Below are 17,099 nucleotides of genomic sequence, written 5' to 3'. Positions count from 1 at the left end.
GCTTCTCCAACAGCATCCTTTGGGAAGGACCTCCCGCTCCCCTGCAGGTTTTGTGCTGGGTTACAGATGGACACAGCTCTGTTTGCTTTTCCCTGTTGCACAGCCCAGTTTTTGAACAATTCCTTTAATACACTGTGAAATGACACACTTTGAACTGTTGGCTATTGCCTACTGGCTTTAACAGAGCCACGCACCAGAAACACCAAGGCAGCAGTGCTGTTACCCCTCAATCCTGCCTTTCCCCCTTCCCCAGCCTGTTGCTCGCTGGGAGAGGAGGCAGCAGGGTGCAGGCAGGAGGAGGGTTAAGGAGCGAGGGCGTTGCTCGCCTGCCTGATGTCATGGAGCAGGCAGGGCTGAAGGGGGCCCTTTGTTGGCAGCAGAGCCCCAGAGCCCTGCCTGCACCCAGCGCCCCGCATGCGGGCAGCTCCCGCTAACTGCGGGCAGCAGCCGCTCTGCCCCACTCGGTTGGTTTGGCTTTTTGCCCTCACTCCTATTGCCCTTGCTTGTTTTCTCCCTTTTCTTTCCCCCCCTTCCCCTTTCTCCCGCCAAAAGAGTTGGGAAGGAGGGAACATGGCTGGAGTTAACTCCCCGGGAGAGGAGATGTGGGGCCCCAGGATTTTCCGCCTCCCGGGCTCGCCCTTGTAATGGTTTTCAGAGCGCTGGATTTCTTACCCCGTGCCTGGATATTTTGGTTTAGACTTTTCCCGGACGTTCTGGTTTAAACTTTTCGTGGATGTTTTGAGTTAAACTTTTCCTGGACTTTTTCTTTTAAACTTTTCCTGGATTTTTTTAGACTCTTCCCAGATTTATTTTTGGTTTTGTTAGACTTTTCAAAGACTTTTACCGGATAACTCCACAGCGCGAGAAGAAGCTGGAAAAGGGGGGGAAGGGAAACCAGACAGCTGAAGCCAAACTCTAACAAATGAAAATGCTGGAGATCTGCTTGAAATTGGTGGGTTGCAAATCAAAGAAGGGGCTTTCCTCCTCCTCCAGCTGCTACCTGGAAGGTGAGTACCCAAAGGGACCATCAGTTGGGGTGACTACCGTGCTCCCAAAGGGCACGGCCTGATGCTGCTACCATCCCAGCCATGAGTTTTATCCCTTGCTCGCGGGTTGGGGCCTGGCTTGGGGAGATGTTTGGTGCTGACTGGGCTTTGGCATGCAGGGGACCGAGGGGTGTTGGTGGCATCCGGACCCCAGGTGACTTTCATTAGCCGCAATATACAAAGGGAGCGCGGCTCTACCATTTATGGTTGTAAAATGTCAAGTGATCTTCTCGCCGAGCCCATAAACAAAGCCCTGTCTTCAGGCCTCAGCTTCATACTTGCTTCACCAGGGAAGATTCTCCCTTGTTTTGGACAAGGGAGATGGTAAAACTCAACCCCAGGCGCAGGAAGAAAGTTTAGATGAGCCCATCAGTAAAATATTTTGAGCGTGCGTTCATACATGAGCTGTTAGTTCACTTTGGTTGTTCTCTTCAAACTTTGCTCGCCACTCATTTAACTGAACTCTTTGTGTCTGCTTTTAAAAGGTGATTTTTGACTTATACCCATGGTCATTTGTAGATGTTAAACACATGGACCCGCCTAGTTCAGATTGGAAGCCTGGGTGATGGAGGTGCTTGGGGCTGAGGTCCTGCTTGGCCTGACTTCAGGCAAGCTCTTCACCTCCGCCCGTCCGCTGTGCTAGCAGGGCTGTGTCCATCCCAGGGCTTCTCCAACTTCTTTTGTGTCGCTGGATGTTGCTGCAGCAAAAATAATCCTCCTGCCAGGAGGACCGTGCTAACTCATCAAATCAGAAGCACGCAAGGCAGCAGCTGATTTCCTGGGGCCTATCGCAAGGCGCTGTTGCTCAACTCGCAAATATTCAGTGGAGAAATGGTCCTCGGAAATTCATGGCTTAGGAATCCAAAAGCTACAAATGGCTTCTTGTGGCAAACCCGCTTGAAGGCGCTTTGGAAGGAGGGTCTGTATTTATCAGATGCGTTTAGTGGCTCTGAAGAATTTTGTACTCTCTAAAATCAAAGAAGTTTCCAAAGAACTTTCTGTTACTTATTTAAAGTTTCAGAAACCCAATAGTGGGCAGATGCACGTGAATAATAACTGTGATGTTTCCTATGGGACGGAGCTCTTCTGTGAGCTTTTTAGGTCTCTAAAACCTCTGTCTGTGTCCCCTGCCTCCGGTATTGCTCAGGCTGTGTGTTGTGGAGGAGCTCTGAGCCCTGCTGGGCCTCCTTTCTGTGCCCTCGGATCTTTCAACACAGCCCTGGGAGAAGAGGCAGAGCATCTGGGGCCTCTCTCCCCTGCAGAAATGAATGCGAAGGGATGATGTTACAAGGGTGTTACCCTGGCTGTTTTTGCAACTTTTCTCTTTTGTTTGTGTTACAACCACTCCCCCTCTCCCCAGTTTGCAGTGCAGTTGCATAATAGGATTAGAGCAGGGGTTGACTTGCGCTATATAGGTGGTATCGAGTTAAAACCACGGTCATTGACACAATAAGTACTGGAGTATTTCCACTTTCTGCTTCCGGAGGATGTGCTTGCGCATTTGCATTTTATGGTGGGATGGGAAATGAGCGTGGAAACAACTTTTGAGTGATCTGTCAAAGTAGCTCAGTCTCATTTCTCAGCTCAGCATGGGGCAAAAGTGAAGGCAGCATCCATGGGGTGTATTAAAGGTGAGCCAAGGTGGCAAATGTGACTTTAGTGCTGTGATGGTTAGGGCATAGGCAGCCCAGGACACTCCACAGTTGACTGTGGGTCTTGTGGAGGGTGAGAAGTGAGAGTCTATGCTCATATGGGGGGAAACCCCAACATTAACACAAGTAGGATTTTCTGTTACTTCTTTCTGAAGCTGAAGGTCTCAGCTTTCTTATTTAGGTTATTGTGAAGCTGAAAGCTCTGTTGAAGGCTCTTCAAAGGAGTGATGGTGCCTTGCCCCAAACCCCTGTACTACAGGGGCACAAGTGAAAGCCACTTGTTTGCATTACGCTTAAGAAGATGAGGTTTTACATGTGGGTTTGTTAATTTGGATAGAAACCACTTCAGTGTGGCAGGAGGTGAGAAGGGGCAGGTTTGTGTCAAGGGTTAGAAACTGAGGACCATTGCTCCTGGATCCGTGGGAGCAGCATGTGATGGCTGATCCATTCCTGTGCACGTCTCACAGCCTCGCTGAAGCTTCTGAAAGGATTAAGGAGATGATGGTGGTGTCATTGGAGGATTTAACTCTGTTTGTGTTATCTTTGTTGTATGGGAAGCTGTTGAGGACATGAGGGGAAAGCTGAAAGTGTTTGTACTATAGTAGGCTATAAAACTTTGGACATGACTGCTTAAAGGTCCATTAGTTGTGTAGAAAACCAGTTGCAGCCAGGAGGATAGATTACATTTTACTTAATTCAATTTCTTCTCTTGGTTTTCATGATTGAACACAAACACAACAGTGTTTGGTTCCTGAGGAGCGTGGGGCTGTAACAAAATCAAATCTGTTTATTGTATCTTTAAAGACACTTCTTGAAAATCCTGGGTTGAGATTGGGTTTGATAGAAGGCTGATTTAGTGCCAGGTGTGTGTAGGTGTACCTGTCTTTTGACCAGGTAATCAGGAATGTTTTGTTTTATTGGTGATCCCTTTCTGACAGGCTTTTATGCTCTGTTAGTTTGCAGGAACAAGGATGATGGAGTGCGCTGTGTTGGTGCGGAGGGATGGCAGGTCCTGCATCCCTCTGCTGTGCTCATTGCTGTGCACAGGCAGGTTTGCCTGCCAAAAAAGTTGGGACCTTTTCTTAACTTGATCAAAAATAAGTTTTAAGCTGGTTCTAACGATTGCTGAGATTTCATATTGATGTTTTGAGCTGGCCATTTTTGCCCTCACTTCTAATCCCACTAGTAAATACTATTTTAAAATGTGAGAGATCTGAATTCCTGTCATCTGCCTTCTCCTTTCTGCCTTTGCCAAACTGAATAATTCTTCACCCACTTCACACCAAGAAAGGGTAAAGAGTAGAAGGGAAGAGGCACAGCAAGTACTGCTGCCAATCTGATCTGGAAAACAGAACGTGTCCATGTCCCAAATAGGGGCTGGAATAGTCTTGCTGCCTTTTTGGGCTTGTTCTACCACCGAAAGGCAGAAGCCTTGTTTAAAACCTGTCAGTGTTCTCTGTAAAGTTTAAAACCCATTTTGGGGACCCCTTGTTGTCTGTCTGCAATGAGTCTGCCCTGCCAGCTGTCAGACTGTGTGTCTTTTCTCTTTTCTTCTTTTTTCCCAAGTGTGTTCTGTTACAGCTCCAACAGATGAGCCTGGGGAGAAGCAGCAGCCTGTAGCCATTGCCCCATTCCTGGAGAGTTTCTCTTTAAGCACTGGGGCATGTATTGAGCCAGACCCAATCTGCAGTGCCAGTGACTCGCCCTGCCCTGGTTCACTGGGATCAGCAGGCAGGTCCTTGGTTCATCAGTTAGGAAGAGTGAGTGCTTTAAGGCAGCATTGCTGCCTCCCAGGGAAGAGCCTTCTGTTTGTTTCTTGTCTTCCTTGGCTATTTTCTGCTCCTCACCTCTTGGCCTCTCATCGACCATCACTCAGTAGAGTCCTTGCTTTTAAATGTGTTTCTGGCTTTGTAATGGTTTGCTGGTTATGTGCTTGTTCCAGCGGTTCTCGCCTGTCCCATCTTCATTAAAAAATCTAGCTGATGGTGCTTGCTCCCGTTTCCCATGGGATGTGGTGAGGAAAGGATTATCATTTCTTAGCAAAAGCTGGAAATGTTTTCAGACCTAAAACTGATCATCCGCAGACACATGAATCCTTCCCTGTGTAGTCTGGGGCTGCTTAGTGAAGCAGGGAAATACAACAGTAAATCTTGATGGTTCTTGCTTGGTGCTTTCCCTCCCCAGGGCAGAAACAGGCAAACCTCCCTTCTTCTGCTTCCTACATAAGGAAACCAAATCAAAGTTGTAAAGGTAAAGCTTTCAGATATACATGTCATTGAGGTTTGCTTGGATCCTAGTTATTCCTTCCTCTTCTTCCAAAGGTTATATTCTAAGTTCAGGTAGCAGTTTAGTAGCAGATTTGGGAATAAAATCCAAATTTCTGCCATACCTCCTATTCCAGCTCCATATGTCTACAACTGTGATTAACTGACTGAAGAAAGATGTTTACCATGTCACTAAGGGGTTGTAAATGGAGTAAACTGAGTGGTTGACCTTGAGTGGGACCTGCAAGCTAATGTAAGAGTGAGCTTTCAAAAAGACACAACCAGAACAACAAAACCAAGCCAAAACCCCGCACCCAATGAAAGAACAACTACAAAAGCCCCAAGGTGACAGATTCATCACTGGGAGGACTGGGAGAAGCCACATCATCAGGGATTCTTAGTGTTGAACAAGATAAGAAGGATGTGGACCTGTTGGAACAAGTCCAGAGGATGCCACAGAGATGCTGCAAGGGCTGGAGCAGCTCTGCCCTGGACCATGGCTGAGAGAGCTGGGCTGGGGCAGCCTGGACAAGAGAAGGCTCCTGAAGGGGAGACCTGAGAGCAGCTCCAGTGCCTAAAGGGGCTGCAGGAAACCTGGAGAGGGGCTTGGGACAAGGGCCTGTAGGGACAGGCCAAGGGGAATGGCTTGAACCTGCCCGAGGGGAGACTGAGCTGAGCTCTTAGGCAGAAGCTCTTCCCTGTGAGGGTGCTGAGGCGCTGGCACAGGGTGCCCAGAGAAGCTGTGGCTGCCCCATCCCTGGCAGTGCTCAAGGCCAGGTTGGACACAGGGGCTTGGAGCAGCTGCTCCAGTGGAAGGTGTCCCTGCCTATGGCAGGGGTTGGAGCTGGATGAGTTCTAAAGTCACTTCCAACCCAAACCATTAGATGATTCTATAATGTCAGCCAAGAGCAGAAGCGACAGCAATCGCCTGTGTTGCAGAAGGGTTGCATGGCCTGTGCTGTGGAGCAGTGACAGGAGAGGCTGAGCATGATCTCACTGAATGGGTGAGTGATGAGTCTGAAATAAAACATGAAACCTGCCTTTGTTTTAAAATCCTTGTTCGATCAGGCAGAGGGAATCTGTGAAAGCCACTAAGGAAATGCTGGCACAGAGAAGCAGCTGCTCCATCACGTGTGCTTGAGAGTCGGGAACGTTTGGATGTCTGAAATCTGCACAACGATTCTGCCATTCATCATCATTTCTTAACAGGGAAAAAGGAGAGCAGGGAGAATGTAGGGAAAGGAGAAGCTTCAGACAGCATATGCTGTCCCTCCAAAGACATTACTAGATGTATTCTGCACTGCCTCACTCTAGAAACCTCGTGGAAAAAGCGCCGGCACAGCTTGTAAGACCACAGGATGTTTGTTCTGTAGGGAGACAGGAGGTCTCTTCTTCCCTTGGGACTGCCCCACAGTCAGCTGTGGAGGAGCTGAATGTAATTCATGCTTTTGCCTGTTTTCCACCCATTTCCTTACATTACTAAGGGAGTTTTACTTGTGTTGGCCTGGTCCAGAGTTATTCATACCTGAGAACAACTTCTTACGCAGTCATTAGCAGTGACTCATGACTTCGTATAAACAGTAATTAGCAGGAAATGGTTACATTGTGAAACCTTGTAGTGTGCAAGCATAAATATCTCCTAGTAAAAACTTAATCTAGGGGGGAAATGAAGATGTTCTTACGGTTGATACCTTAAAATAAAAGCTGCTGCTGTCTTATTTTGAAGTCTGCTCCGGTGTAATTAAGAGTTGTCATTTACTTGGTGTTAGTGTTGAACTGAATCACAGCACTGCCTTGGGACTCCTCCTGGGAATCCAGGCGCCATCCGGAGCACAGTGTGATCAAAGTAATGAATTGCAGTCTTGCTGTGACACAGCAGAAGACAAAGTGGATGTGTGGAAGGAATCACAGCACAGAGATAACAGATTGCGTTGCGCTCGCTTCCTGCCCCACTGCCGTGGCAGGATACCCTCCTGTAGGTATGGCAGCCAGGCTGATTTATGAAGGAGGAATCTGGCCCGTTGGAGAGCTCAGCAGTGCTGTAAAACTGTGGTTAAAACCAGCGGTAGGAGGTGAAAAGGCTGCAATCTGTTGAAGAAGCCCCTCAATGTGTATGAACAGCAAGGTCTGATTCCTGCTCTGAAGGACTGGAATGTCTCAGCAGATTGGTTAGAGAATAGCTCAGAGGAATAAATCCTGCTGACAGCTGGCAGTACGTGGCTCCCAGATGGACGTGTCCTGTCTGCTTCTCTGGCTTCGTGGGTTTGTGTCCCGAGCCTGCTGACAGCCTCCTCTTGGGGCCCAGGCCTTTAGAAGTGTGTTTTGTCACGGTCTATCAAGCCTCTGCTACACTCGGGTCAGCACAGCTCCGTTCTTTCCTTTACACTGTTCTCTGTGTTGACTCTGGGCCTCATCCTGCCTTTCTGGCTGCCCTTTGAGCTTCATTCAGTCACCGCCTTCCCTACCTCAGTTCTTAACTTGAGGTTCCTGCCTTCTGGAAATACCAGCCCCAGCTCAGGAGCTGGGTCTTGCATCTCCCCATTGTGCTCTCCCACACAGCGTGCACCTCCATTTGGGGTACCAGTGGCAGAGCTGTGCAGTTGGCTTGAAGGCTATGGAGGATATGAGGCTATCTGTGTGTAGCATCTTATGTATTCACTGGGGGACCTGTGTGGTTTTCCAGCTTAGCAAATTCTCATCCATTTATTTAACAGCCCTTGTGTGTTGCTCTTGCCGATCCTTGCGTTTGCAGACAGTTATCACTGAGTCAGTGTTGGTAGGAATGTCACTGAGCAGAACCAGCCTTGCACTGCAGCTTGTGGGTGTTTTTGGTGGTTGACACTGTGTTATCTCATGCTCTGAATCCCAGCGCATACCTTGGCATCCGTGTGTAATGAGTCAGACCCAGCATTGCCACGGCCTGGGCAGAAGGGAGGGATTCTTGTGGAGTGTTTGGCTTTCCTCCTGCATCCCCATCCGTGTCCATGCATGAGCCTTCCTTTGCTGGGCTGTGATCACACTGGAGTTGGAGGGGAGCCTGCCTTGGATTTCCTGCCTTCCTGTCGAATCAGTCCCCTGTGGTGGAGGCATTTTCCTTCCTCACAGAGGGAGGTTATGGTCCATCTCATTGTGCTGGTTTAGGGGGAGAGCATCACAGCGTGGCTCCTTGCTGAGGTGGTGTATCTGCTCCTTGCAGCTCTGCTGTCTGTCTGTTTCAGGTGTTACTGATGGTGTAACTCCTTGGAGTATCTTCAGTCACTGCAGCGCCCTGTGATAAGGGAGCTTAATGGGCTTGACAGGATCAAAGCGTTTTCATGGTGAAATGATTATAGCTTAATTTCTGAAAGTGGATTTTCTGTTGCTTATTGTCCCTCTTGAAGCAAACCCAGGCTGTTAAAACACATTCTCCTGCAGTTAACAGGAGAGGGAAGAAAGGATATCAGGGTGCTTTGAAACACCACCCAACACACACCACCACCTTTTCTGACTGCGGAATCATTTAGAAAGCAGAATCATTTGACTTTCCTGATTCACTATAAAAATAAATCTCCCTGCACATAGAGTTTGGGTAGGAAAGCAAGACCAGAAGTGTGTGTACTGCTGTTTAGTGCTCTGCCCTCATGTATATTACTTTTTCCACAGAACACAGTGTACTTGTGTTCATAAATAATCAGTCAGAGTTCAGGGTAGAGAACCTTTACCAGTGGTGTCGGACCAACACATTGAGGATGCCAGATTCTCATTTTCTGCTTGGCATTTTCACCACCAAAGCTTAGAAAATAATGGGATTGGTTGTTGTTTGTGGGGTTGTATTGGGTGGTGGTTGCTTGGTTTTATTATCATGCTCTCAGTGGGAGATGTATTTTGGTCCTGTCCCACTCCATGCTTGATTTCATGGGGTCAATCCAATCTGTTCTTCACTGGTTTTACTGGTGCAGCTTATCCTGGATTTCCAGACCAAGCAAGCATGACTGTTGAAAACATATTTTGGTGTGATTTCATCTACATAGCAGCCCCTTGCTAGTGACTATTGCAAGTATAAAGAACAAACTGTGCTCCCGGGTGACCTGATAATGTAGAAAACACTTGGCTTTGGATTTCTCCCTCCAAATCCCAAAGAGGGATTCAGCAGTGGGTGAAGGCAGTAGGCGGGGACTGATGCTGAGCAATGAGAAGCAGTTTTGTGGTGCAAGGGGCTGGGTGCAGCAGAGCTGTTCCCTGTCCCCATGGCCAGGCCAGGTTGGACAGAGCTTGGAGCACCTTGGTCTAGTGGAAGGTGTCCCTGCCAGTGGCAGGGGAGTTGAAATAAGCTTTAAGGTCCCTTCCAACCCAAATCAATCTGATTCTATGAAAGCCGCGCTGGTGCAGTGGTTTGTGTGACAACAAACTCATCCAGAGGGAAAATATCCCCTCAAAAATCCAAGGTTTTCACAACTTGTTGTCCCAGGTTTGTGCCAGCATAGTTCCCTATGGGGAGAATGGCACATCAGAGTGAGGGGGCACAGCTATCTGGAGCATCACTGCCCCAAACACTTACATCATGGCCCAGAGAGGAGGGTTTGTAGGAGCAACCTCAATACAATTCCCTGATGGACTTGGACTTGCCTGGTACTTCCTGAATATTACATGTCTGATGTGCCGCAGGGTACAAAACCCGTCAGCAGTTGGGTTTTACTCACCTGGAAACTCAGTTTTCAGGAATCTCTTTTCCTGGAAGTATCTCAGGGTTCCTAAAAATGTGGAAAGCTCATTGTGTGAGCCTGCTCACTGCTGCTCTCTGCTTCAGGAGCAGCAGCAGGAGGGAGGGCAACTAAAAAGGCACAGCCTTCTACTTGAATAAGAAATGATTAGAAACACTGTGAAGAGCAGAAGTATGTATCTCATTCTTAAATACCATGTCTCCTGTATCTCGCCCTGCCTGGCTCTTTCTGCTGCACATTGTGGCCATTTCATTTATAGCCTAATTAAGGGATTTACCTTTTAAAGGTCTTGGTTTTGTTTTCAGATTGAAGCATGGCAGCAGTTAGGCATGAGCCAGAGGATTTACAAGCAGCAACCAGCCTACGTGAGCAGCATTTACTGGAGGGACCAGGGAGAGGGGCTTTCCCTCTCTGTCATGAGAGTGGGAGCTGGGGGCTTGTGACAGCTTGGGGACAAGGGTGTCTTGCCTATGTGGCAGGAGATCTGCATGGAAGAACTGTTTGTCCTGTGACGCATGAGGAGCACACGTGTCAAGAAATAATGTAAATGAGGAGCTCAGGGTGCGTGGGTTAACCAGATGGCTTTTATCAGCAAAAATGAACCTGCTTTCTCCTCTCTTTCTCTCTTCCTCCTCCAGAAGCCCTTCAGAGACCGGTAGTGTCAGACTTTGAGCCCCAGGGTCTGAGCGAAGCAGCTCGCTGGAACTCCAAGGAAAACCTTCTGTCCTGCCCTAGTGAAAATGACCCCCATCTCTTTGTTGCACTGTATGATTTTGTGGCAAGTGGGGACAACACTCTCAGCATAACTAAAGGTAAGGTAGCTGGACAGAATGGTGCTGGGAGGGTGTTCAGGCATGGAAGTCACTGTGGAATAAATGAGTTATACACTAAACCCTCAGGAAGTTTTGTTTTACTGTGGGAATTCTTCTTAAACAAATACAAACATCTTACAAAGTTATCACCTTTTCAAAGGTTATAACTGTCTGAAGCTTTTCCATCAGGCAAGAAATGGATTGAGATACTAAACTAAGCTGGTTTTAGACGCTGGCCTCTATAATTTTCATCGTTCAGTCCCTGTATGAAAATGACTGTACAGATACAGCATTGTCATACTCAGTCCTGTTCCTCATGTGTACTCCAAGTCACATCTGCTTACCTTGCTAATTGACATGCTTATTCACTGTTTAACCAGTCCTGTTCTCTCCCAGCCCCATGAAGCCAACGCAGCTCAAACAAAATTTGCTGGATTAAGTTTTTAAGCTCAAGCTGTGTCAGAGCTGGTGCAGAACTGCTTGAGAGCTTAACAAGCTCCTGAAGCATGTGTGTGACTTCATTTGGCTTTGAGGGGTCTACTCAAGCTTAAAGAAACACACGTGCTCCCTGCTCAGTCAGATACCTATTCCTGCAGGAGACTATTTAATGACCTGTTAGCCACAAAGAACCAATCTTTGTGCTCAGCTTCCAGCTTTGCTATGTGTAAATGTGTTTTCTTCTTGTGCCAAGGTGAAAAGCTCCGTGTCCTGGGCTACAATCATAATGGGGAATGGTGCGAGGCCCAAACGAAGAATGGACAAGGCTGGGTACCCAGCAATTACATCACCCCAGTGAATAGTTTGGAGAAGCACTCCTGGTATCATGGACCAGTGTCACGTAATGCTGCGGAGTACCTTCTGAGTAGTGGTATCAACGGCAGCTTTCTTGTGCGAGAGAGTGAGAGCAGTCCAGGACAGAGATCTATTTCACTGCGATACGAAGGAAGGGTGTACCACTACAGAATAAACACTGCATCTGATGGAAAGGTAGGCTTCAGGGTATCCAAACCACGTAAGAAAACCTCCCCTGTGTACTTTGTCCACTGACTGCACAAGGTCAAGCAGTAGCACTTGAATTGATCGGTTCTGAGCTCTGATCTCAGCGTTCATCATCTGTAGTTACAATAAACTTGGGAGATTTCAACATAGCTATAACAAAACAGTTTTACTCCTGAAAACCTGATGAGCTATGAGACAGCTCAGTAGTGAAACACTTTAGGGTAGCAGATACTAGAGTTACATCAGAGCTGAAATTCATAGATAACATTAATGAGAGATCCTGAGGATGAATTCTTATCCCACATATTCAAAAGATAATCTCCTTGACTGCCAAATCAGAAAAGGCAGCACCTGTTGCTAATAATCTTGTACATATTAGAGGCAGAACACTTTCTGAGCTATTCTGCGGTATTTTTAACTACTGTTTTGATTTCTCTACAGTATTTCAGCGTGATCATTGGACACGGGTAGGCATTTTCACTTCTATATGGGCCCTGTGTCTAGTTTCTTTGTTTCCCCCCCTAGCTAGCTGTGTGCTGTGGCAGCGTTGCAATGCTGCGCTTTGTGGATGCTGCGGAGATATGTTAGGATAAAAGTGTAGTTTTCCACAGATTTCTGTTTAGATTTTCACAGAAACATTTCTACTGGCATTGGAGATTGGAAAATCTTTTTCTTTTTTTAAACAAATCTATTTTAAGCAGTGTCTCTTCAGATCCTGTGCAGAAGTTGAAGTGTGAGTCTGGAGCAAGGCTGCTGAGGCTCTTCTTGCCAGCATCTCGTAGATGACAGATTCTGTACCATTAAAGTACTTCCACAGAAAAAAGATACTTAAGAATCAAGGACAGCAGGGGCCTACCATGGCCAATTTAACTTTGTCCTGCGAGAGCTGTGTTCTTCTTACAGCAATGCCCATGGCAGAATCTTTCATACATAGGGAACCAGTGTGGATATTTCCTGTTTATCAGACTCATCACTCTAAAAGCTTTAACAAAATGAACAGATATCATTCAGTAGTGAAATGCTTTTCATTTGCATTAGCAAACAGACTGTAAGTGAGACAATTCTGACCATGTTATTTAAAGCAAAGTATTTCCAAGTTACGGTGCTTTGATTCTTCCTTTTCCCTCCCATGTAGACACAGTCTGTGGTCAAAATTGCTCTGGGAAATGCTGACGTGCAGCATACTTGAAGAACTACATGGCAGTCTGGGGTATTATTCCTCCTTCTGTCTCTCTAGTTGATATCCCTTCCATTCACATGGATGCTGGCAGACAAGCAGTGTTCACATGTGAACATTTTGAACCTAGACCTCCTTCAGCTGGGGGAAATAAGCATGTGTCTGTGAGGTGATAGTACGTGTTCTCCATTTTAGCTGTAAAAGGGTTTGGCATATGGAGGCTTTCATCCCAGCAGAGCTGGTTTTATCCCCCAAAAACAAGTTCTGCAGAGGTACAATAAGCTCTTCAGGTCTGTCTTAGCCAGGTTAACTGTTCATTTTCCACAGTGTTGCTTGAATTGGTGTTTTTGAGCAAAGGTGCAGGTCAGTACAATTCACTAAAGCAGATCTGCAGCTCGTGGTGGTTGGAAGTACAGAATGGAGAAGTGGCAATGACCAAGAGCTGTGGTTCCTTGGCTTTGGCTCCTTATGCAGGGACAAGTGAAGAGGTAGCCCCAGTCCTCCCAGTTGCAGTTCCAAGGCCCAGCATCCCTGCAGAAGGAGCAGTTTGCCACATCCCTGCATCAGGTGCTGCAGTGTTAAACCACATTGGTTTCAATCTGTGTTAATGAGCCAGGCAGTGAATTGCGACAGCTTAGAGTGAGGCGTGCTGCCTGCTCTGCTGCTTCTGCTGCCCTGTCCCCAGCTGTCGAAGCAGAGGAGCTAGGAAGAGAAACAGCTAATATCCTGCTTTTCCCTCTGCAAAATAGAGACTGCTGGAGCAGGTTCCTTGCTCCGAGCTCCTCATGTCACACTCTATTACCCACTTCACAGCAGAGTATGGCTCTGATGGAGGAAAGCTCTTACCTTCAACTCCCTGAGCACCTGAGGCCTTCTCAGCCTGCTGTATCATTAGTCAGCCTGTCCAGGGAATTTAGTGTCTGCAAGTGCTGCTGTAAGGATGAATGACTTTGGTGGGACCATATCCTGTGACTGAGGGAACACACTAAGGGGAGAAAGAGGTATTAGAGGGTCATGTGGAACAGCTGCTGCTCAGCACGGAGATGTGCCATGCATCACACAGCAGTACCCAGGCTTTTTCCTGGAGGAAAATGGAAGGGACAAGGAAGAGATTGGAAGTGTGTACATCTTAAATTTAGCACTGTTCATACTGAACGTACTGGGGTTCGAGAGCTTAAAAAAATAAAATCCTCAGGGTATTTTTACTTCTTTCCCAGTTTAATTAAAGAATTCCCAGTATTCTTCTGGACCACCTTTTAATGTTTTGGTTGGTTGTTTTTTAAGGAAGGCATTCAAAATGACCTTTCTTGATTTGGCTGGCACAGTGCAGCTAGTCATCTGGTAAACCACTTCCGTGGCACACAGGACTTGGTTTTCCTGACTTGATAATACTTGGGGCAAAGCCTCCTATTGAGTAACCCAACTGAATAAACAGCGTTGTCCTGCCAGTTCCTCCAATCCTGCTATCCTCAGCATCCAGGGTGATGGATGTATGACCTGCTTCAGTCTCTGAACTGGATGCAGACTTGCACCTTTGTCATGGAGCTTCGTGGATGCTTTTTTGTTGTGGCTGTTCAGTTTTGTCTGTTGCCTGGGGAGGGGGAATCCCATCACGATAAAGACGTGCTGGAGGTTTGCATGGACCAGTTTAGTCATCCTTGTAACACAGAAGGACAGGTGTGATCTAGTGGCAGAAGCCACAATGGGCAGCCCGTTTATACAAGCAGAGCCCTTTGGAACAGGACTGGTGTTATGGTTTGACTGATGATGTGTAAAGATTACCCAAATAACCACAGAACCATTGGTGCTGGAAGAGATCATTTAGTCCAACCCCCTCTGCCAAGGCAGGGCTGCCCAGACCAGGTTACACAGGAATGTGTCCAGGCAGGTTTCAAATGTCCCCAGAGAGGGAGACTCCACAACTCCCCCCCCCACTGCGGGCAGCCTGTTCAGTGCTCTGCCACCCTCACCATAAAGAAGTTCTTCCTCACATTGAGGTGAAACTTGTTGTGTTTTAGATCTCCAGGAAGCAAACTGTGTGAGTCCCTACATAACCTCATGCCCTGCAGAAACGCTGAGTCTGTAACCTCTGTATGAGTACAGTTAGCAGCACCAGATGGTTTTCTTGGGGGAAATTATCCTGCAAGCAGCTTGAGTTAAGGCTTGGTAATGGGGTCAGGGGAGAAGGGAGATTGTGGTGAACTCATTGGGCTGCATCTCAGCATGCCCTTCATAGCTGCTCCTTCCTTCATCTTCTTGTGATACGTGCTTCAAATTCCAGATGAAGATTTAAACACAGCATAACTCTGATTTCCAGGAGGGCTGATGGGAAGTCAGGCCTTCAGGAGTCAGTGTTGAGATGTGATCAGTGAGAGGTTAGAATCTGCCTACAGAATGAGCACATTTAGTGGGTGGATGTGGTTTTTTAAGGTAAATGGAAAACTTCATGTGTGTTTAAGGCATGGAGTGTTGTCTTGTGGGTTGGACAGGGTAATCCTCTTCCATTCCCCATCCTGCTACAGGATTGCTATAAAACCTTTAGCCATGTATTTAATTTCTCTCTCCATCTGTAACAAATCATATAATCTGTTGCACAAAGTACAGATACCTCTAATCCCAATGAGATCTTGAGATCATCAATACAAGCCATCATAAAAGCATGGGCAGCTTCCCTCTCGGTACTTCTCTGATACCTCCAAGTGATCCTGGAGGTCAGCATAATTTTCTACATCCACACTTACATACTTTAGTCCTCAGTGTAACACGTGAACTGCTTGTACCACTGCCAATACTAGAAATCATTCCCAAACAGGTATGGCTTGGTTTAGATTGTGGTTGTACTGGGTAATTCTTGGTGGTCCAAGCCACACAGCTCTAACAGCTTCTCCTGTTGTCACTTTTCTGTTCTCAGACCATCTGTTTTTAAGGTGATTTCCTCTTTGACCAGGAAAGGCTTTTAGGCTTAAAATGGATCTTAATGTGAATGTTGAAACGGTAACAAATACAGCTCTAACCTTACAGCGGGTTTTTGTTCAGTGGTAGAGTTTACTTCTGTGTTATTGACCAGTGCCCATCACAAGAATGGAACAAACCACTTGTCTAACTTCATGCAAAATGCTATGCAGAAGCTTAAACCAAAAGCAGGGAAGCCACCAGTTTGCTAGTGACACTCCAAGGAGGATTTAGGCAGGTGAAAATGTCATAACCCAAATGGCAATAATGGAATCAAGGCACTGAGGATGACAGCTCCCTGTTCTCCAGGAAATGTCCCACAGTCTTTACTGACCAACCTGTTGAATAAAGACATTTCAAGCAACAGCATGCCAATTGAATGCTATTTTCAGCCATCCCTCCCATAGTGTTTCAGTGAAGTGCATGTATTTCCTCCTGAATCCATGCACTTCCCAAGCATTGATTGTTCACAGCTCTGAGAGCTAGTTCCAGAGCTTGTGGAGCTCATAGTGCTGCAGCTCCAGTAGCAGCAACGCAACACTTTGCTTTCACAGTTTTATAATGTAGTTTCTGCATATGGATGCTCCAAGCATGCATTATGTGTATGAGCTTTCTCTTTCTCTTTGGTTCCTAGCTGTATGTCTCTTCAGAGAGCCGCTTCAACACCTTAGCAGAGCTGGTCCATCATCATTCAACTGTTGCAGATGGGCTCATCACCACGTTGCACTACCCAGCACCCAAACGCAACAAGCCCACTATTTATGGTGTGTCTCCAAACTATGACAAATGGGAGATCGAGCGAACTGACATCACCATGAAACACAAGCTTGGTGGAGGGCAGTATGGAGAGGTGTATGAAGGAGTCTGGAAGAAGTACAACCTTACAGTGGCTGTGAAGACTCTAAAGGTAGGACTCAAATCTCAAGAGTGTTCCAGTTCATCTCCATTAAGCAAAGCATGTTCAGGCTGGCTGCTGCCCTGTTAAGACAGTTTGGGTCAGTGACTGCCCTTCTTTTGTGTGCTGTAGGCTTGGAACAGAATATCTTTAGAAGAGCTTGATCCTATTATGGTTTATTGTGATACCCAAAGCACTCGCATCTAAACAAAGGAGGACATTAACAGCGTAATTTTTGCTTTAGAATAGATGAAACCATAGCAGAATAAAATAGAGTCCTAATGTCTTGCATTTGGGGTGTGGCAAAGGTGAGCTGTTCATGGATGGATACACTAACACAAGCTGGTGTCTTAAGGAAAATTGTGGACTGTGAGTCAGTCAACTTGAAATCCAAAGGCTGTGCTTCAGGGAGGCTTTGCATGCTTTTGGTTTTGTGTCTAATGTGGCATCTTTCCCAAAAGACAAGCTCTCTCTGTGTACCTGGAAGACTTAAGCAGTTCTTCACAGCTGCTTCTTATCAAAAGAGAGAAGTGGAGGAAAAAGTGTATCCAAGCTAAAATATATTCAAATGTATAAGTGGCTTTAAATGAGAGCTGGAAGTT

General features: G+C 46.7%; 1 protein-coding gene across 1 annotated transcript in view; it reads left to right on the top strand.

Annotated features, from left to right (window-relative positions):
* Positions 1 to 380: 380 nt before the first annotated feature.
* The window catches only part of LOC101879068 (tyrosine-protein kinase ABL1), a 16,950-nt gene continuing 231 nt past the window's right edge, over positions 381 to 17,099 (top strand). The window contains exons 1-4 of the mRNA XM_034067732.1: positions 381 to 1,007; positions 10,301 to 10,474; positions 11,166 to 11,461; positions 16,237 to 16,509. Coding sequence (XP_033923623.1) covers positions 923 to 1,007; positions 10,301 to 10,474; positions 11,166 to 11,461; positions 16,237 to 16,509 — 828 coding nt within the window. The 5' untranslated portion in view covers positions 381 to 922. The remainder of the gene's footprint in view (positions 1,008 to 10,300; positions 10,475 to 11,165; positions 11,462 to 16,236; positions 16,510 to 17,099) is intronic.

Source organism: Melopsittacus undulatus, chromosome 11 (genome assembly GCF_012275295.1).
Source record: "Melopsittacus undulatus isolate bMelUnd1 chromosome 11, bMelUnd1.mat.Z, whole genome shotgun sequence".
Taxonomy (NCBI): Eukaryota; Metazoa; Chordata; class Aves; order Psittaciformes; family Psittaculidae; genus Melopsittacus; species Melopsittacus undulatus.
The sequence above is the reverse complement of the archived record's forward strand: the minus strand, read 5'-3'. Positions and strand labels throughout refer to the sequence as shown.